Source organism: Peromyscus californicus, unplaced genomic scaffold, assembly GCF_007827085.1.
Source record: "Peromyscus californicus insignis strain IS unplaced genomic scaffold, ASM782708v3 Scaffold_4__1_contigs__length_199733344, whole genome shotgun sequence".
Classification (NCBI taxonomy): Eukaryota; Metazoa; Chordata; class Mammalia; order Rodentia; family Cricetidae; genus Peromyscus; species Peromyscus californicus.
Window position 1 is genome coordinate 154,865,964 of NW_026294562.1, and position 21,510 is coordinate 154,887,473.

The 21,510-nt window shown below is 45.1% G+C and overlaps 2 protein-coding genes across 4 annotated transcripts in view; one reads left to right on the plus strand and one right to left on the minus strand.

Moving 5' to 3' along the window:
• Window positions 1-228: 228 nt before the first annotated feature.
• Window positions 229-14,127, minus strand: Misfa (mitochondrial sheath formation associated). Of its 2 annotated transcripts, XM_052761712.1 has the most exons (5): window positions 6,780-8,231; window positions 6,201-6,289; window positions 3,306-3,343; window positions 2,527-2,604; window positions 229-1,028 (listed from the first exon to the last, which is right to left on the minus strand). In XM_052761712.1, the coding sequence occupies exons 1-3, from the start codon at window positions 6,915-6,917 to the stop codon at window positions 3,322-3,324; spliced, it is 249 nt and encodes an 82-aa protein (XP_052617672.1). In that variant the 5' UTR covers window positions 6,918-8,231; the 3' UTR covers window positions 229-1,028; window positions 2,527-2,604; window positions 3,306-3,321. The 2 variants fall into 2 exon arrangements, 1 of the variants encoding a protein (XP_052617672.1); XR_008223044.1 differs by lacking the exons at window positions 229-1,028; window positions 2,527-2,604; window positions 6,780-8,231 and adding an exon at window positions 14,014-14,127 and having other exon boundaries at window positions 3,322-3,343.
• The window catches only part of Uevld (UEV and lactate/malate dehyrogenase domains), a 36,901-nt gene continuing 29,430 nt past the window's right edge, over window positions 14,040-21,510 (plus strand). Inside the window, exons 1-3 of one of the 2 annotated variants that reach the window (XM_052761710.1) lie at window positions 14,040-14,430; window positions 18,564-18,648; window positions 19,234-19,299. In XM_052761710.1, the coding sequence (XP_052617670.1) occupies window positions 14,167-14,430; window positions 18,564-18,648; window positions 19,234-19,299 (415 nt within the window). In that variant the 5' untranslated portion in view covers window positions 14,040-14,166. The remainder of the gene's footprint in view (window positions 14,431-18,563; window positions 18,649-19,233; window positions 19,300-21,510) is intronic. The other variant, XM_052761709.1, reaches the window with a different exon arrangement.

Here is a 21,510-nt window from a genome sequence, read left to right on the forward strand (position 1 = left end):
TGGCGCGTTAGCTCAGTGATTAAGAGCACTTGTTGCTCTTGCAAAGGACTCAGGTCCAAGTCCCAGCACCCACATGGTGGCTCACAACCAACCATAATGCAAGTTCCAGGGCATCTGACACCCTCTCTTGATCTCCGCTGGTACCAGGCATGCAGGCAAAACACTCAAAACAAAATAAATTTTAAATAGTAACTGAAAGTGGTCAGAGCAATGAAATCTAGCTTTGGCTCGGGGTTTTGAAGGTTTATTGAATTGAAAGAAAAACAGCAGAACTGGTATGTAATTCTTATCAGAATTATCAGGTTCAAATCACCTATAACAAACGAGCTTGAGCTGGAGAAATGGTTCAATGGTTAGAGTAACATGTAACACACACACAAAACAAAAAGCACCCCACACCCACTGGTAAGCCCAGCTCCAAAAGACAGTGGCAGAGACAGGATTTCTGGGGCTTGCTAGCTTCCAGCCTAGCCTAGAAAACAAAAGCTTCCAGTTCAGAAAGAGACTTTGCTGGAAGGAATAGGCAGAGTGATAGAAAAGGAAACCTGATGCCTTCTTGCCTCCCTGGGTACATACACTCACAGAGACATACATGGACAGATGGATGGGTGATATTGAAAAGATGAACCCTTAGGAATGTACATGAGGCTAGTGGACACACCCATGCATACAGAGAATATAGATAACTTGATCCACTACAACATGCTGAGTCTAGGTCATGTGAGAAGTACAAGAAGTACTAATAGTGTCTAGAGTCCTAAATTACTAAGAATTGTATTTGTGGACTTTGAATTCATTTTCCTCTCCATAGGAAGTGTAGTCTTAGGGGCTAGGGAAATGAATCCCTGTGTAAAGTGCTTGCCACACAAATGAGTGAGTTCAGAGTTGCAGCTCCCACATAAAAGGGAGGCATGGTGATATATATCGGTAACTCCAGCACTTGGCAGTGCAGAGATGAGTGGATTCCCATGGCTCGCTGGCCAGCCAGTCTCATCAAATGGCAAATTCCAGGTTCAGTGGGAGACTGTCTTAAAAATAAGGTGGAGAATGTTAGAAGACACCAGACATTGACCTTTGTTCTCAGGTGAGCATGCAAACATAGCGTACATAACTCTTGGTGCAGAACCTCTTACCTCTTTGGTAAGAATACCAAAAACCAGTGTTTTCTGTGTAAACTACAGGTCTGCTTTGCTGGACGTGTCTATTCTCTTGAACAGTGGAACCATCAGTCATCAAAATACTCTTCCCCGCCTCCCCACCACCACCACCACCTCACTTCTCTCATTTTTAGAGGGTTTAAGATCCCAGAGCTCAGACTCCTGATTTATTAATGGCTTATCTTATGCTTAGGCTCCCAATCCTGGACTCAAATTCACTGCATCATATTGAGAGCTGAAGTTAGGTTTTATTTCTACAAATGTTTTAAAAATGATCATTGGGGTCAGGCTAATGTACAAACTACCCAAGAGCTCTTGCAGAGGGTCTGTGTCCATTCCCTGCACCCACATTGGGCAGCTCACAACCAACTGTAACAAACACCAGGGGAATCAGAGGCCTCTGGCCTCTAAGCGCACTTGCACTCCAGTGCAGACCCACACATATACCTATAATTAAAATAGTAAAAATATATCTTTTAAAAGGATCATTGGACAACTTCTTTGCCTTTCAGGTGAGGGAGATACTTCGGGAGCAACACTGTACTTGTTTGACCATTGCCTTAGCACATAAGGTGTTCCTGGAGAAAGCCTGCATCTGCATCTCTACTGTGTCCAGGTCTGTGCTGGCAAGACACCCGAGCCTCTTAGCTTCTCTTTGGTCACTTTATAAAATGAAGCCAATACCCATCTTCAGCAGGTTTGGGTGAGGATTAAAATACTTTAGCATCTCTCCTCTATTAAGCCCCCTGTGGGGTAATTTTTACTTTTGGACTCTGGATTATGGATGTAATATATAAGAAGTGGGTCTAAGCCGGGCGGTGGTGGCGCATGCCTTTAATCCCAGCACTTGGGAGGTAGAGCCAGGCAGATCTCTGTGAGTTCGAGGCCAGCCTGGTCTACAGAGCGAGATCCAGGACAGGCACCAAAACTACACGGAGAAACCCTGTCTCGAAAAACCAAAAAAGAAGTGGGTCTAAAATCATTACTTATCATTACCCAACAGGGGACAATTTAAACGAGGTGTTTCAGCCTTACAGGCTTCAATGAATAGGACCTGGTCTTCACCCACTCTCTCCCACCTATCAGCTCACCCTCTGTCTCTGTTAGGAGAATATTGTCTTTGTCTGTTCATCTTTTTTTTTTTTTGGTTTTTTGAGACAGGGTTTCTCTGTGTAGCTTTGCGCCTTTCCTGGGACTCACTTGGTAGCCCAGGCTGGCCTCGAACTCACAGAGATCCGCCTGGCTCTGCCTCCCTAGTGCTGGGATTAAAGGCATGCGCCACCACCGCCCGGCTGTCTGTTCATCTTAAAAAGTGTGGTAACGACACAATATGACAAAATAATGTGCGATTACTTTATGTGAAACCTACAACAGGAACTGTGCAGTTGGGTGATCTTCATAGCTGCATGACTTCACCAGGGTCATCTTTGTTTACTTCCAAAGGGGTCTGGCAAGGGAAAAAAAAAAAAAGCATGTTTCAGGAGGCTCTAGTGTCACTAGGGTATAGGGTTGAGGCGGTTGCCAAGGACTGGAGGAGGAGGCTGATCCTGTTACCCAAAGCTCTGATGCTCTCCACCAGAAGTGTTCAGCACTGTGGGAACTGACAGTGCAGAGATGTCTGCCCCCAGAACCCCACTTTGGGTTGGTTTTCAGAAGTGGGCTGATGTAGGAAATGATATTGAAGGCTCAACATTTTTGAATGTCTTGTCAGCATTACGGAGATTCACTTTGACCCTGGGCCACAAATACTCTTAACCTCCGGTCTTTACAAAATAACATATGTGTAAGAAAGCACATGAGAAGCCTGGGTGTGGTACCCCCACATGGTAGCTGCAGGAGGCCTTGGGTCTGATCCCCACACCATGTAATCTCAGCAGTCAGGAGGTGGAGGCGGAAGGACCAAGGCAATCTTGGTTGCCTTGCTAGCTCCAGATCATCCTAGGCTCTTTAAATGTACATGAAAGGAACCCGGAAAGCTCCCAGTTCTAAGTAGAGTAGCTAACAGTTGAAGCAGGTAAGTTATGGGATCTTTTTCTCAAATACTGAAGAGAATCTGTTTCTAAAGTTACTAGGGTTAGATAGATTTTCATGCTTGCTGTGTTAATGTCAGGGACTCTTTGGCAGTAAAGAAGTCAAAAGTACACTTACCCCTCCTGGGGGATATTTATATCCCTTCCACATCGTTCCTGCAATGAGAACCATCCATAAGACAACGATCATCGTGGGCCTTCTTGGCTGGTGATGGTAGGGAGTGGTTATTGGAAGGCCTGGTTCTATTTGCAGAGTCCTGGGAATCTGTCTGGCTTCATTCCAGACCAGATGGTGGGTGGCCCAGCATGGCAGTTCCTGACTGGTGAACTTTGTGGTCTAGTCTAAACTAAAATGGCCATTTTGGCAGGCAAAGCTCAGACACCGATTATGACATCAGTTCCTGTGACACCAGGGCCTCAAGGGTGAGGGCAGCAATGGGTTGGCTGGGACATAGGTATGTTTGGATGAAAGAAACCTCAAAAGGCCGCTACTCTCACACCTCTGCTTAGAACCTTAGTAAGCCATTACATGATAAGATACGTATTGGCTTAAACTGATAAAGGCAGGAAAAGGTTGTTGTGAATAACACATCAAAACCACCTGGATTTATTGGGGGAATTAACAAACTAGGTGGACAACAGCTTTAGGCTATTGTTAGGCAAATAAGTTTTGCATTTTGTAAAACAGCAATCCAGCCCTCGAGTGGGCTAAACCTCCTAGTACCTCCCTGGGAAAGGAACAGAATGAAGATGTCGGCTGCTTATGGGGCTCTTTCACAGCGAGGGAGACAAGCACAAAATAATTTCAGTGGCTCAGAGTCACACTCTGTGGCAGTGGCTTGGCTAGACAAATGTCACTTCTATCACACCCACACAATCTGGTGGCTTTGAACCAGTGAGGCTGGGGGAGAAGCCAGCTATTGTTTCCTGCTCTTACTATACCTGGGGCTGGGGCTACCATCCCCTGCCTTCTGGAGCAGTCCCCCCCCCCCACCATCCTCCTGCTCTTGAGTCAGCAAATTAAGACTACCAAGAGAAGCCGGGGGTGGGGGGTGGGGGGGGATGGAAGCCTTCAATCCCAGCACGTGGGAGGCAGAGGCAGACAGGTCTCTGTGAGTTCAAGGCCAGCTAAGTCTCCAAAGTGAGTTCCAGGATAGCTGGGGTTACACAGAGACACTCTGTCTTGAAAAACCACAAAAAAGAAAAAAAAAAAGTAAAAGACTACCAAGAGTAAACTTGCTTTAACAATGGCAACTGCTCTGAAAAGCAGATCTGGATGAAATGGGTGGATTGATGGAAGCCCAGCAGAGGTTTGCTGAAAGAGTGTCACCCTCTGTTTCCAGTGGGAGATGTTCACAGGTCTGGCTTGCACCGCCCCCCCCCAACACACACACACACACACACACACACACACACACACACACACACACACACACACACACACACAACAATGAGCTGGTTATGTGGTGGTGTGTGTACCCGAGGCCGCTGTCACCAATAAATGCTTACTGATAGCTTCTCATTTCACTTAGTCAAATTTGTAGTTTACTAATTTTCAGGCTTTGCATTACACACTCAAATGTGATATTCACAAAAATAGTAAAAAGCCTAAATATTTCCCATTGTACCAATGAAGAAACTGACGTTCAGAGGATTTAAACATCTCAAGTTCACGCAGTAATTTGCAAAGTTAGGTCTTGATTTCAAATTTATGTTAACTCTAGTTTCACAATTCTCTAGAAGGGGCATTAAAAGTACTCATCTTGAAATGATCCATGCAAGATAGTTATGGACAACCATGCTCATTAAGCCAATTAAAAGCATATGAGTTGGGCAGGAGAGATGGCTCAGAGGTTAAGAGCATTGACTGCTCTTCCAGAGGTCTTGAGTTCAATTCCTTCCCAGCAACCACATGGTAGCTCACAACGATCTATGATGAGATCTGGTGCCCTCTTCTGGCCTGCAGTCATACATGCTATATACATACATAAATAAATAAACATTTAAAAAAAAAAGCATATGAGTCTTATTAATGGCCCTACCATGAGTAGGCTTATGCCTTCAAAATGTCTCTTAGTGCCCAAGCTCAGGAGTACAGCATTTTTAAAGACAAAAGCCACAATTACGTCAGTGGAGGGGGGGGTCACATCAGTGAAGGATTTGGGGTGGCCTCGTACCATCTGTTCTCTTGCAAAACGCAGCATGTTTTCAAGATACCACATGACATTATCTTTGATTTACACTTCCTTTCCGTTATTTCAGTTTTATGTTTTAGCTTGTACAAACGTTAATTACTCTAGTTAGCCTGTCTGGACCATGGTCAGGGTCACAGACAAAAGTGTTGCCAGATACGGCTGTTATGGCTGTCATGGGATAGAAAGCTGAGAAGTGTCTAAGCAAGCACAGTTGTGACAAGATGTTATTGCCTTAGTCATTTCAGTCTGAGCCACGTATGGGTGGCACGTGACTGTAACCCCAACACTCAGGAGACAGAGGCAGGTGGATCTCCGTGTTCGAGTTTGAGGCCAGCCTGCTCTACATAGTGGGCTCCAGGGCAGCTAGGGGTACATAGTGAGTCCTTGTCTCAAAAAGGGAAGAGACAAAGAAAAGGATCCATTTAGGAAGAGAAGGGAGATGAGGGAGGAAAACAAAAGCAAAGAGGAGGGGGTACTATGGTCAAAGTCTGCTCCACACATGTAACTTACATGTGTGTATGATAAAATGTTGTATATAATTAATATATGCTGATATAGAATAGTGTTTGAGAAAGAATGGACTAATACATGGGATTGGTTCAGAAGGAACCCTGTGAGGCATGGTTATTGACAGGCAGCTGGTTCTCCACCTGCTTTCCCAGCAGAACCCCTGAGTCTTCTCCTTTTACACAAGTCTCAAGCCGTTCCCCTCCACAGTTTGCCTGTTTCCCGAAGGATAAAGCATCCTGGAGCCTGCAGGGTGTTAGAGCATTCTATGAACCGAGGGACCCAGCCCGACAGACTGACCACTCACTCACAGCAGCAGCTCCTCCTCCAAGGCTTGGCTCCTTCGTCGTGTCTTGTTCTCCCAAACAGGCAACCTCTCTTTCCACTTTAGAGTTGGAGGCTGAGTCAGAAAGAAAATTAGAGGTAGACATGGCCCCACTCATTGACCCCATGAGGGAATGCTCAAAGAATGCCCCCATCCCAATGTCCCTAACAGAAACTCCTCCTCATCTACTTGGCTTGAAACTCTGAAGTTAGTCACTGTGACCAACAGAACTGTAAAAAGCTGTTAAGAAGAAGAAGAAGAAGAAGAAGAAGAAGAAGAAGAAGAAGAAGAAGAAGAAGAAGAAGAAGAAGAAGAAGAAGAAGAAGACCTATAAAAATGCCATAAAGCTAGGATACAAGTGACATTATCCAAGCAGGCGGAGGGGTTATTAAACTCTCCAAAGAAGGATACCCCAAATGGGATGAGAAGATACTGGCTTCATTTCTGTCACATGCTGACTTTCTGTTGTTAAAAACCCTCAGCTATCTTTCCTCCTTGGTCAGAAACCCCAGATGGGAGTATGAGACCAAGCCAGATATAGCAGGGATGCAAGGCTGGTGCTTACCATCGCCTCTGGAAATGTACCCATGTAGAAAGCGAGCCCAACAAAAAGCATCCAGCCCAGCACGATCATCACCAAAAGAAAAATAATTTCTGAGCTACAATCACACAGTGAGAGATCTTGGCGAAGGAGCGAACTCATGAAACCTTCCAGTTGATAGACGTGTCAAATGTTAGTTCCATTCCTCTGTTCTAAAGGATCCGAGACTCTCTAATGAAGAAGTCGGAGTCTGGGAAGGCATTGTGACATCGCTGATCATGTGACTTGGATTCAACGTGCCATAGATACTTCCCCTGACAGTACCTCAGCACTGTAAGTTCGTGTACCTTACTGCACAGCACTACCATGAGGTAGGTACGATCACTATAACCCCATTTCACTAGGGAGAAAATCAAAGCTCAGAAAGCCCACAGGACTTACACCAGGGGGCACCAGGGCACACTATTGATGTGAGAACAGGTCTGAAACACTGTTGACAGCTGCCAATGAAACAAACTGAGGTCTAGGAAAATGATACATCTATTTTGTTTTATTTTATTTTACTTTATTTTGAGACAGGGTCTCATGAATTCCGGGCTGGCCTCAAACTTGCTATATAGCCAACACTGTCCTTGAACCCCTAATCCATTTCCTCCATCTACCTCTATTTTTATCCCTACAGGACCTCTCCTATCTTTAAGACAGGGTTCCTTTAAGAGGAGGGATACTTCCTCAAAATCGCTTGGTACTTATATTCTTCAACACCCATGGTCAGTTCTCCACTGGTCCTCTTTTCTAGGTTATCAAAAGAATCCCTGGCCTTTTCCCAAAAAAAGCCTCCAGTTGGCACAATGGTTTTCTTCCCAACTGTCCTGTGGCAAATCTCCTTTTATGATCAAACTTCCTAGATGAGTGGTCTACACCCAAACCCCACCTTTACAATCTACACCTTTTCCCACGTGTTTCATTCTGATCTAGCCCCTAGTTCAGAATTTAGGTGCTCACTCAGACATCATCAAAGATCTCATTTTTGGCAAGTATAGCAACACATTTTGTTATGTCTGACCTCCACGTACACACTCTACCATAGTTCTACATGCATGCAACTCCAAAGACACAGAAGGTACTGTCCCTAAATTGTTTTGCTAAAGGTGATCATACTTCACATATGACTGGGAAACTTGTTTTCCCTGAAACAATACACCCAAGTCATTCAAATGAATCTTACAAAACCATGTGTGATGCCATGGAATCCCAGTTTTAGGGAGGTTAAGGCAGGATGACCGCTGAAGTCTAAGACCAGCATGGCTACTTAGTAAATTCCCTTCCAGTCAGAGCTGTATAGCAAGACCCTGTCTCAAAATAAACAACAAAACCTACACTCTTTTAGACAAGTTCTGTGTAGCCCTGACTGCCCTGAAACTCATAGAGATCCATCTGCCTCTGCCTTCAGAGTTCTGGGATTAAAGGCATGCATTACCATGTCTAACTCCCCCCCCCCTCCTCCTCCTTCTTCTTTTGTCTTGTTTTTGTTTTTGTTTTGTTTTGTTTTTTCAAGACTGTGTGGCCCTGGCTGTCCTGGAACTCACTCTGCAGACCAGGCTGGCCTTGGACTCAAAGATCTGCCTGCCTTTTCCTCCTGAGTACTGGGATTAAAGGCGTGAGCCACCACCACCTGGATCTTTTCTTTTCTCTTCTTTTTTTAATGATAAGTTTACTGAAGTATAATCTACATATGATAAAACTTACTCATTTTTAGTGAAGGGGAAAAAAAACTGCTGCTGAGTTTCGGAAAATATATCATCAGTCTTGTACCACCACCATCAAAATGGAAATGTTTCTGACCACCTCTAAGGAGTATTGTGAACTCTGCCTCAGTTGCTGGGTTCTGGAGACCACTTGTACATTTTTGTGTTTTCTTTTTTAACTTTTATATTTTGTTCTATTTAACGTGCATGGGTGTTTTGCCTGCAGGTCTGTCTGTACACCACTTGAGTGCCTGATGTCTACAAAGGCTAGCAGAAGGCATTGGGGCTCCTATAACTGCAGTTACAGACAGTTGTGACCACCATGTTGGTGCTAGGAATTGAACTATTTTTGCTGTTGTTTTTTGAGACGGGGTTTCTCTTTGTAGCCTTGACTGTCTTGGAACTCACTCTGTAGACCAGGCTGGTCTGGAACTCATAGAGTTCCACCTGCCTCTGACCCCTGAGTGCTGGGATTAAAGGTGTGCGCTACCACCATTATTATTATACCTTTCAAATTTCTCCAGATAATTTTTATGTTTTCTTTATTTTATTGATATGGGTGTTTTGACTGTGTGTATGCCTATGTACCACTTGCATGAAGTGCTGTGGAGGCCAGTTAAGGGCATTGGATCCATGGAACTGGAGTTATAGATTGTTGTGAGATACCATGTGAGTGCTAGAAATCTATCTTCTTGTGTTTTTTTTTTAAAAATAGATTCAGAAACTTTATTTATTTGTTTTTATTTACATTGGTGCTTTCCTTGCATGTATGTCTATGTGAGGGTGTCAGATCTTGGAATTACAGACAGTTGTTAGCTACCATGTGGGTGCTGGGAATTGAACCCTGGTCCTCTTCTCTGGAAGAGTAGTCAGTGCTCTTAACCACTGGGCCTTCTATCCAGCCCTCCCACCTTCTTATTTTTGAGACAGAGTCTCTCACTGAGTTCCCAGAACTTGCTGATTAGTCTAGACTAGCTGGTTAACAAAGCTCCAAGGACCCATCTGTCTTCACCTTCCCAGCACTAGCATTACAGGATGAGGTCACCAAGCATGGCTGTTTTAAGTGGGTTCTAGGGAATGAAGTCAGGTCCTTAATGCTTGTATAGCAATCACATAACTGACTGGACTCTCTCCCCAACCTCCAATCTTGAGTACTTTTATTTCTGTAAGACGGGCTCCTCTGCCCCCAAAACAGGGTCTCACTATGTATCTGTGGCTCACCTAGAACTCACAGACATCCATCCGCCTGCCTCTACCTCCTGAGTGTAGGGATTAAAAGTGGGTGCCACTATATCCAGCTTGTAAAATAGATTTTTTTTGTAAGATAGACTTGAAAGGGGGGTTATGGCCCCAGAGAAACTAGGTAAAGAGGAGGACACTAAGAGGGACACACATGGATCGCCCCAGGAAAGGGTTAAGATCTCCTAGGTAAACTGAATAAAGGGAAGGGGAGGGGAAAGGAGAGGAAAGGGGAGAGGAGGGGAGGGGATGAGATATGGGGACATGGGGGAGAGATGGGGAGGGAGAGCAATGAAAGAGATATCTTGACAGAGCGTACCATTAAGGGGTTGGGGAGAAATCTGCAGCTAGGGAAAACCCCAGGAACTCACAAGATTGTCCCCAACTAAGACTCACAGCAATGGTGGAGAGGGTGCTTGAACTAGCCTTCCCTTGTACTCAGATTAGTGACTATCCTAATAGTCATAATAGAACCTACATCCAGTGACTGATGGAAGCAGATGCAGAGACCAATAGCCAAGCACTTGGCCAAGATCCTGGAGTTCAGTTGAAGAGAGGGAGAAAGGATTGTAAGAGCAAGGGAGATCAGAAGCATGATGGGAAAAACCACAGAAATAGCTGACCCAAGCTAATGGGAGCTCACAGACTCTGGACTGACAGCTGGGGAGCCTGCATGGGATTGAACTAGGCCCTCTGAATGTGGGTGAAAGTTTTGTGGCTTGATGTGTTTGTTTGTGGGTCCCCTGGCAAGGGTACCAGAACTTATCCCAGGTACACAAACTGGCTTTTTAAACCCTATTCCCCATGGTGCAATGTCTTACTCAGCCTTGATGCAGCAGGGAGTGGCTAGGACCAGTCCCAACATGGTATGACAGCCTGTGTTGACTACCCAAGGGAGGCCTCACCTTCTATGAGAAGGGGATGGGGGTAGGATGTGAGTAGGTGGAGGAGGGGGGACAGGAGAAGAGGAGGGAGGGGAAACAGAGGTTGGTATGTAAAGGGAAGGAAAAAAATTTTAAATAAAATATTATATTAAAAAAGGTAGAGTTATGGGATCAAAAGTATGTCAGATTACTGGGGCTGGAGATACGGCTCAGTAGTTAAGAGCACTGGCTGCCCTTCCAGAAGACTGGGGTTAGATTCCTAACATTCATATCAAATGGTTCACACCCGCTTGTAACTCCAGGTCCAGGAGATTTGATGCCCTCTGCCTTCCAAGGACACTTATACATACATGGGGAATATAAACGCACACAGCCACATATACACACATAAAAATGAATAAATCCTTTCTCTATTTTATTTGTATCAGTATGGGTGTTTTGCCTGCGTGTATGTCTGTACACTACTTTCATTCATTCCTGGTGCCCACAGAGGCCAGAAGACAGCATTGGGTCCCCCTGAAACTGGAGTTAACAGACTGTTGTGAGCCACCATGTGGGTGCTGGGAATTGAACCCAGGTCCTTTGGAAGAACAGACAGTGCTCTTAACCACTTAGCCATCTCTTCAGTCCCAAATAAATAAATCTTAAAAAACAAAAAAGCTCAATCAGATTACATCACTCTTTTCTTCATAACCTTCTTCCAGCGGCTTCTCTTTCTTAGTAATGGCCTGAGAAAGAAAACAGCAATCCCTGCCATATATGATATCTATGCAGCTTGTTACATACACACGCAGAGATGCTTATCATATAGCTAAGCTCAGTACTGGCAGAATTTGCCCTGTGGATTCAAGTTAGATCAGTTCATTCTTCTATTGGACAGAGACATCCCACAGAATACTAACACTAGACAAGGTCACTGAGACCATGGTAAAGTGAAACACAACAGGACCACTTGATAGTTTTGTCAAAACAGAAATGAAAACAATGAAACACCAAACAGTCTCCTCCCTGCTAAGCTACGATCCTTCTGCTGCTTTGGCAGGACAGCCTTCTCGTGGTCCAAGTGTGCCTATCTTTTTTTTTTAAAAAGATTTATTATTTATTATATGTGTATGAATTATTATGTATAGGGTTATCTGCATGTTTGCCTGTGTGCCTGAAGAGGGCATCAGATCTCATTAATGAATAGTTGTGAGCAACCATGTGGTTGCTGGGAATTGAACTCAGGACCTTTGGAAGAGCAGTCAGTGCTCTTAACCTCTGAGCCATCTCTCCAGGTCAAGTGTGCCTATCTTACAAAAGATCTTCATCGGTAAATTAGCCACTGCAGTGTCTCTGCTTCCGAGAGCACGAAGTCCAGAGTAAGCCTCTTCTCCTTCTTCCTTCCACCAAGTGTCCAAATCCCACAACAGAGCTTCAGACACCATCTCCCTGAGCTGTACCAATGTCCCTCCCAAACCTGCTCCCTGACTGTGAGGAGCAGTAAACCTAGTTTCTTAACTACAGCTATGGTCCAGCCTCTGGCAGGAAAGTCTCCTCAAGCCAGAGTCCTAAGAAGTATCTTTAGAAAGCCCCACACTGCACTGTCCTGACTTTATCACCTCAGGACTGTCTGGAAGGCTGGCTGAAACAGGTTGCCTGGCTGGCAGTTGGGAGCAAAGGTCAGCCACAGAGCTAGGGACCTGATTTCCATCCCCACCATCCAGAACAAACAGCTTTCTCAGGCTATCCTTAGAGTTTCCGGTTGATTAAGTCTATATCTCTCATGTTAGATAAGCTCATTTTAGCCATTCCACAATGTGTATTTCAAAACATACTATACACAATAAATATATACAATTTGTGTCAACAAATAAGTTCTTCAAAGTTCCTCTATTTTTTTTAAATAAAGATTTGTTTTTATTTTATGTGTATGAGTATTTCAGCTGCTTGTATAGGTACCATGAGAGTGCCTTATGTCTGAAGAGGCTAGAAGAGGGTATCAGGTTCCTTGGAGCTGAGGTTACAAGTTGTGAACTGCCTTGTGGGTACTGGGAATAGAACCTTGCTCCTCTGCAAGAGTAGCAAACTGCAGCAAACAGCTAAGCCATCTCTCCACTCCACCTGCATTTAAATTGTTTAAATTATATATATGTCTGTCTATGCACATGAGTGCAGGACCCTGGGAGGCCAGAGTTGTCCTATACCCCTGGAGCCAGTCTCTCCAGCCTCAGGAATTTGCATTCCTAACAAGTTATTGTGAGGGCACTATGCCAGAAACAAAGATGGATTTTGCTAGCTATGAAGCTGGAGGAACCTCACCAACAGGGATCTCCCTCAGGTGCTGCTGCACAAAAGACTTTCAGAAGTTAGAATGAAAAAGACAGTTTATTAAGCAAAAATACAAGGCACAATTAAAATGTTATGTGGCTTAAGGATGATCTATAAGACTGACTTTTTTTTTTTTTTTTTTTTTTTTTGGTTTTTCGAGACAGGGTTTCTCTGTGTAGCTTTGCGCCTCTCCTGGAACTCACTTGGTAGCCCAGGCTGGCCTCGAACTCACAGAGATCCGCCTGGCTCTGCCTCCCGAGTGCTGGGATTAAAGGCGTGCGCCACCACCGCCCGGCAAGACTGACTTTTAAATGTGGCGGTATGCTTATTTCCTCAGAGAATTCTCCTATGGTAAGTGATATTATAAGGTGATTTATGAGATGTCACGTGTAGGCACGGATCAAAAGAATGAAAGCCATTTTGCTAAATACGTCACACAAGGCTGATGTGTTCTGATCCTAAGCGTCGCTTACTAGCCATTTTAATAATCTTGTTTGTGATGCTTATCAGGAAAGAGAATATAATTTCTGTGCAGCTGATTTTTGGTCACTCATGTCAAAATTATTTTTTAAATTTATTTTTATGTGTATGAGTGTTTTGCCTGCAAGTATGTAAGTGCACCACGTGCATGCAGGGCCCGTGGAGGCCAGAAGGGAGCGTGAGAACCTGTGCAACTGGAGTCATAGACGACTGTCACGTGGGTGCTGAGACCATGTCCTCTGGAGGAGCAGCAAAGGCTCTTAACGCTGAGCCTTCTCTCTAGCCCTATGTCGAAATTCTTGACTCTTAGTAGAAGTTAACCAGACCCAGATAAATGAGGGGACTTTTTCCTTACCCACGTCATCGTGGCCTTTCGGTCTTTTTATCATCTTCCTCACTAGCTCAGTTATCTAACAAGACTCCACTCGATTTTTCCCTGTCTACTCCGAAACTTTGATTTTGAACATCCAGCTACAATTTTTGCCTTTGATCGTCCGTCCGTCCGTTCGTGTCCCCCTACTCCACCGCATCCCACCACCCCGTTCGCATTCTGAGCTGAAATCAAGTCTTTCCCGGAAACTCGCACGCAGTTTGCACCTGTTTGCACATGGGTTCTTGCTAGCTAAGTTTCCCTCAGCAAGCCGAGGTGTTCTTCCGTCTCGCAGGACGCTCCGTTCCCCGAGCTCCGGGTTGCTTTCAATCTCCGGCTTCGGGCGAAGCCTGGGCCAAGAACCCGCCCGGGTCGGCTGAATGGAAGGAGCGGGGCGGGACGGGTCGCTGCGGTCTCCTAGGCTGCAGGTTCCCGTCAAGGTCTGGCTCTGGGCACCGCCTTGGCGTGCATCCTACCGGGGTCCGCCTACTGGAGGGGCGGGGACCTTCCTCTGCGGAGGTTTGGGCCTCGGCGGCCTCCGTTCGCAGCGGGCTCGGGAGAAGGCGCGGCGACTGCGGCGGAGCACCGCAACTCTGCAGACCATGGAGTTCGACTGTGAGGGCGTGAGGCGGCTGCTGGGCAAGGTGCGGACGGGCGGCGGGCCGGGAGGGCCCCAGCGTTCTCCTCACCGCACGCTGCCCCAGCTCACACCCTCCCTCTACGCCCCCCCCTACGCCCCCATATCCTTTTTTTTCCCCAAAAAATTGTTGTTGCCTTGACACATCGACTCATCATCCTGTTGCCCAGGCTGGCCGGGAAGTTGCGGCAGTCCTCCTGCCTCAGCCTTCCGCTGGGGTGCCTCGCCTCCCTTGAATGAGTCACTCCCAGCAACTCTACCTGCTTTGAAAAATCCCGATTATCCCATTGTGGAAGCGATTCTCCGCAGTCTTCCTCCTGTGCGCGCTTGTGACTGTACACTCCTCACTGCTTTTGTTTCTGTATTCCGATCACCTAGACTGGCCACAGCGTAGGTGCTCACGATGAAAGGCCTCTGCAGAAGCGAGTGCAGGCCCAGACAGAGCTTGACGGTAGAAAGGTGGAGGGTTCTTCCACCCTCGAGTCTCACCTGCGTCCCCATCCCGAGGCTGGATGCTCAGCATTCCCGATTCCCGCCCACGTGCAGTTAGGGGCCCTCTCGTTCAGAAGTTAGTGATCCTGATGGGGCAGATTTCCCTTGGGAAGAACTGGTTTTCTTGGACGTGGAGGTGTCTCTCTTGGGACAGTTTTTACACCTGTAAGAGTTTTAAGGGCTCCAAGATTGAAATTGTTTAGTTTACAGTTATCGGTGTAGGTTGATTGAGTTTGGTTGTCTTGGCGTTGTAGTCCAAGCTATCCTCCCACTCAAGGCAACACTTCTGCCTCAGCCCTGAGCGTTGGGATTTCAGGCTTGAGACACCACGTCTGACTTGAAGGAAGAGGAGTACCATTACGCTGGGCTGGGTGTGGTGCTGCACGCCTTCAATCCCAGCACTCAGGAGACAGAAGCAGGCAGCTCTCTGTGAGTTCAGGTCTAACCTGGTCTACTAGTTGAGTTCCAGGACAGCCAGAGCTACATAATGAGACCTTTTCTCAAAATACAGAGAAGAAAAAGAACAAACAAAGAAAAGTAGGATCACTATGCTGCCTGTCTCCCTTTTAGGGGTGTGTACAACATACCCTAGGGCAGGAATGTGTATAGCAGACTTATTTATAAAAACAAAGTATCAGAAACAATCCAAGTGTTTTTTAACAGGGATGTTCTGTAGTTTATATATTTCAAAAAACAAAAAACCTCTGGTTCCCTAATTGCTATGTTCTATTCCCTGATGAATCACCTTAAAACATATTTAATGTGAATGTTATTAATTTTTAGATGTTGCCAATGTAGCGTGCATGCATGTGTGTGTGTGTGTGTGTGTGTGTGTGTGTGTGTGTGTTACTAGGGCTTGAACCTAAGGCTTTATGCATACTTGGCAGGCACTCTATCACTATGTCCTTAGCTTCAACATTCCTTTTTTTAAAAGGTTTATTTTTTTTTATTTTTATTTTTTTTTTTTTGGTTTTTCGAGACAGGGTTTCTCTGTGTAGCTTTGCGCCTTTACTGGAACTCACTTGGTAGTCCAGGCTGGCCTCGAACTCACAGAGATCCACCTGGCTCTGCCTCCCGAGTGCTGGGATTAAAGGCGTGCGCCACCACTGCCCGGCCAAAAGGTTTATTTTTATTTATGCTTATGTGTATGTGTGTGCATGTATATACTACTTGCTGTGTGTGGTGCCCATGGAGGCCAAAAGAGGATGTCAGAACCCCTGGAGGTGAAGTTATAGGAGGTTTTGAGATATCTAGAGTGGGTGTTGGGAGTTGAACCCTAGGTCCTCTGGAAGAGTTTCAAGTACTCTTAACCACCAGCCTGCATACCTTTTTTTTTTTTTTTAAATGGGTCTCATTATGTAGCCCAGGCTGTCCTGGAACCCTTTGTGTAAACTAGGCTGGCCTCAAACTCGCCATGATCCTCCTGCCTCTGCCTCCCAAGTGCTGGGATCAAAGGCATACGCCACCACACCTGGCTTGTTTAATCTTTAAGCAGCTCTGTTTTCCAATGCAGCTTTATCATCTCCCCAAAGCAGTGCAGATAGGTATGGGGGCATTCTGATTCCCTCCATCCCCTCCAGCACTTACTGTTGTCCTTCCTTCCTTCCTTCCTTTCTTTCTTTCTTCCTTCCTTCCTTCCTTCCTTCCTTCCTTCCTTCCTTCCTTCCTTCCTTCCTTCCTTCCCTCCTTCCTTCCTTCCTCTCTCTCTCTCTCTCTCTCTCTCTCTCTCTCTCTCTCTCTCTCTCTCTTTCTTTCTTTCTTCAGAGAGAGAGAGAGAGAGAGTTTCTCTGTGTAGTTTTGGTGCCTGTCCTGGAACTCGATCTGTAGACCGGGCTGGCCTTGAGAACTCACAGAGATCCACCTGGCTCTGCCTCCTGTGGGCTGGGATCAAAGGCGTGCGCCACCACCGCCCGGCTGCTGTTGTCTCATTTTGATTAATTATGGTTTGTATCTTGACTGTGCTGTGAGTTCTCCAACCTCTTTTGTTCATTTTCAAGATTATTTTGGCTGTTCTAAGACTCATGAATTTCCATGTCAGTTGCAGTTTGGTGTTGAGATATGTGTGTGCTGCAGACAGAAACCAGGCCTCCTGGAGATCCTAAGCAAATGCTTTATCATTCAGATACCTCTCCAGCCCAAGTTTTAGACTTTTATTTAAAAACTCAATTGGCTGGGCAGTGGTGGTACACGCCTTTAATCCCAGCCCTTGGGAAGCAGAGGCAGGTGGCTCTCTGTGAGTTCAAGGCCAGCCTAATCTACAGAGTGAGTTTCAGACAACCAGAGCTATTACACAGAGAAACCCTGCCTTGTGGGACGGGGAGTGGGGGTGGGGGGTGACAGACAAGAAGCAAACAAACAAAAAATTCATTTAAAGTTTCACTAAGGGATTTTGCTGAATGTTTTGGGCAATATTACTATGTTGATGTTTTCAGATCCACAAAGACAGGATATCTTCCTATTTAAAATAGCTTTCCATTCTATGTCTTTCCAGTGTTAAGTTTTCAACGTCACTTTCGTACCTTCTGAAGTTATTTCCGAGTGTCTTGATTCTGTTTCCAGTATACTGGTAGATTTCCCTTCTCCTTTAATCCTCATCAAGTCTAGGGAGTGGGGGTATTATTTCTCTTTGCAGGGAAGAAAATAAGTTGAAAGAAGTTACATGTTGTCTGCAGGGCCACGAAGAAAGGCAGGAAGAGGCAGTTCACCTGCTGGTAGCAAACTCTTGCTTGTATTTATTTTCCCTTTGAAACCCAGGATACAGGACTAAAGGTGGAAGGTGAAGTTGAGGTGTCTCTCTAGTGAAGGAGGCATTCAGAAGAGAGTTAGGGACCAACGGGCTGGTTAGACACCTGCCATCCAGCGTGACAACCTTGAGTTTGGTTCCAAATGGTGGCAGGAAAGAACCAACTCCCCAAAGTTGTCCTCTGCCATCCACATGTCTACCCACACATATAGAACTACATTAAATAAATAAATTAAAATTAAGGTTTTTTTTTTGTTTTTTTTTTTTTGTTTTTTTTCGAGACAGGGTTTCTCTGTGTAGCTTTGCCCCTTTCCTGGAACTCACTTGGTAGCCCAGGCTGGCCTTGAACTCACAGAGATCTGCCTGGCTCTGCCTCCCGAGTGCTGGGATTAAAGGCGTGCGCCACCACCGCCCGGCCAGTTTTTTGTTTTTTTAAGTGGATGTTCAATAGTGATGAACTGTTCACATTCTGTGTTGTCCCTTAGGCTTTCCAGGTTATTTGGAGGCATTTAGATTTAACTAATCAAGGCTTGGAGTTAAGCTTGGGTTTACTACTTTACTTGGTATCTGACTTAGCAAATTGCATGGGTTCTCTAGATTTCATTGTATTTTATAAAGTAGAGCAGTTATAAACTCTAGTTAGCACCTTGGTTTAAAAGAGTAGATCAGAAAGACTTGGTGATGCACACTTATATTCCTAGCATTTGGGTGGCTGAGACAGAGAGGTGGCCAGCTTGAGGCCAGCCTGGACTGTAGAGTGAGACACTGATTAGTAATGAACTAGTAATGAATCGGATACTGGTGACACCTGTGATGGTCAAGTCCTGCTCGGGGCCTGGCATGCAACAGGCGTTAGTCTTGTTCACAGCTTTGTTTTTATTCCATGCTCATTCCTCTCATTTCAGTACAAGTTCAGGGACCTGACTGTAGAAGAGCTGAAGAACGTGAACGCGTTTTTCCCGCACTTCAGATATTCCATGGACACCTACGGTACGAGTAGCATCCTCTAGCCCTTCTTGCATTATTCGGATTACTAAGTATTTGGTCTAAAGAGCTTCCAAATTATGTGTCTTTTCTTTTTTAATCTCAGAACTTGCCATGTAGCCAGGGGTAGCCTTGAACTTCTGATCCCCATCCTCCATCTCCTGAGTGTTAGCAGTACAGGCAGGCACCTCCACTCCCAGTTTTCTTTGGTGATGGAGGTTGAAGCCAGGGCTTCATGCATACTAGCTAAATATTCTACCAACTGAACTACACTCCAGCCCTTTTGAGACAGGATCGATAATGTACCCCTGGCTGGCCTGGTACTCATTATAGAGCACAAACTGGCTTTGAGCTCATGACAGTCCTGCCTCTACCTCTCAAGTGCTGGGGTGACAAGTGTAGGACACCGTGTCTGGCAAGTTACATGCCTCTTAAGGGGGGAAGGTGGGCTTCGAGCTTGGATTTCAGTGTCCTCTTTCTTATTTATTTGTTTGTTTGTTTGTTTTGGGCATTTCTCTGTGTGCAGTCACACACTTTGATTACTGTTCTCTCTACTCCTCATTGATGTTTTGGAACTTTTCTTTCTTCTAGTTTTCAAAGATACTTCCCAAAAAGACCTGCTGAATTTCACTGGTACTATTCCTGTGATGTATCAGGGTAAGTAAAGAAACCGAGAGAATGTGGGACTTCTCTACAGGAGCATCTTACTTAATAAGAACTTAATTCTTTGATGCACACCACTCTGTTTTTACATACACCTGAGTTTGTTCAGGACCTTACCAGATCTGGCAGGATCCTATGTATAATCAAGGAAGGCCTAGATTAATGTTAATTCTGTTTAACAAACACTTGTTGAATGTGTCCACTAGGCTGGTGGGGTCTGAGGATAGAAGAGAGCCTGACAAATAGAGACATGAACTGGGGAGAGAGGGGCCCTTGCTCTCAGTAATGGAACATTAGAGTCCTGTGTTTTCCTGTTGACATCTGTGCTTGTCCCTCTGCTTTCTGTGATGTGGCACTCTACCTGTTCTGTAGGTAAAACGGAAGCTCAGCCTGATCATGTGACTGGCTGAACACCACTAGTGTTGCGTTACATTAATAGACATTTTAGAGTTCAGTGACAGGTTGAGATAGTAAGAATTTGCTCAAAAAGAAAGAATAAAATCATTAACAGTCTCTATACTCAACTGTTCCCTATTTACTGTTATGTTCAACAATGTAACCTTTGGTATAGTAGAAGATGGATTATACAATATCATTTGAAAAACACCAGCAAAGCTCTATTTCCAAAATAGTTCCTGGCTGGTCGGCAGTGGCACACACCTTTAATCCCAGCACTCGGGAGGCAGAGCCAAGCAGATCTCTGTGAGTTCGAGGCCAGCCTGGTCTACAGAGCGAGATCCAGGACAGGCACCAAAACTATACAGAGAAATCCTGTCTCAAAAAAACCAAACCAAACAAAACAAAACAAAAAAAATCAAAATAGTTCCTGAAGCAGTGCCCACAATTCCACCATTCAGCATTTGTTGTTGCTGTGTGTGAAGTAGTACATTTGTAATCCTAGACTTAGGGTGCTGAGACAGAAGAGTTGAAGGCCCCATCTCCAACAAAACAAAATGTCATTTGTTCACAGTGCAGATCAGCCCAGAAAGAGTACCAGCTGGAGGGACTAATGCACAGTAACTAATACTTACTAGAAATCCTCAGGAAGTGTTTCTCCTGATTTAATTTACTTGATTACTGACTAGAAGGCATAGGAATAAGTGAACTCGATAGAGTCAGTGCACTGAGAAGAAGGCTTTGGGAGATGCAATCAAATAGAAAAAAAGTCTCTTAAGAAGGGGTTCAGCAATGGACAGTGAGGTTTTGGAAGACTTCTTTAAATATCAGGCATTTCCCTGTGTTAATTCCTAGACCATAGCAAGCCTCCCTGCTTCCTGTCTCCCCAGCCAGTGGTGACCTTCTATAAGTGTGCAGAGGCTTTTTCTGCCTGTGATTGAAGACAAAGCCTTGGCCATACATAGGCTCTGCAGAGGCTGCAGAGTGGGAGGCAGGACAGACAGAGCTCACCTGACTTTGCTTTCCTTACCTCTCTCCTGCCGGGATCTCAGCCAGTTTTCTGACTGTTGGAACTTCACTCACACCTGTGAGTCATGACTTGTGTTCTCTGTTTTCCTTCCTTAGACATTAAGAAGAAAGGGAAGGGGATGAGGAAAGAGAAGGTGGGGACGGAAACGGATTTAGGTCATTGGTTTTGAGGCAAGAGGATAATTCTTAATACTCTGCTGATTTCAGTTTTATCATTTTAATAATCACAGTTTCTAGGTATGTGGTAGCCCCTCACAAAGCTGGGTTTTAAATCCTAAACATATCACGTGCGAGCCCTCTACTACTGTGCTACATTCCATACCCCAGCCCCAAGAAGGGATTATCTTAATACCATCATTGTTGTGGAGTTCACTGATACTCTGCCTTTCCTATAGTCTTGTGGTTAGGCCATTGATCTTTATGACAAGTCTTCATCAGAATAGCTGTTTGCAAAATTCCCCTTCTCCAGTAGAAATCAAACCTAGGGCTTTACACATTTCATGACTAGTTATTGCACTTGGAAAACCCTACTTCAGATATGTCACCATTGGAAGAGTATGATGGTGTATCTTTATACTTCTTGGTCCCTTTATAGTCTGTGATCACATGGTTTTGTAATCATAGGCTTTTTCTATGGACCAATAGATAGAAGTATGCCCATACCCACATTGTAAATACTTAGGTAAAAGCCACAGGGGATGGTTCTGAGAAAGGCCAATATAAAATCAGTACATTGCCAGGTTTTAACATGTCTATAATGTGCTAATTGCAGTCCTGGTT

Excerpts from the sequence above, each read along its gene's own strand:
- Misfa (XM_052761712.1), bottom strand. The coding sequence starts at position 6,917 with ATGAGTTCGCTCCTTCGCCAAGATCTCTCACTGTGTGATTGTAGCTCA. Across the intron at positions 6,290-6,779 it reads GTACATTTCCAGAGGCGATG|CCTCCAACTCTAAAGTGGAA; the intron begins GTAAGCACCAGC and ends TTTCTGACTCAG. Across the intron at positions 3,344-6,200 it reads TTGGAGGAGGAGCTGCTGCT|GAACGATGTGGAAGGGATAT; the intron begins GTGAGTGAGTGG and ends TTCTCATTGCAG.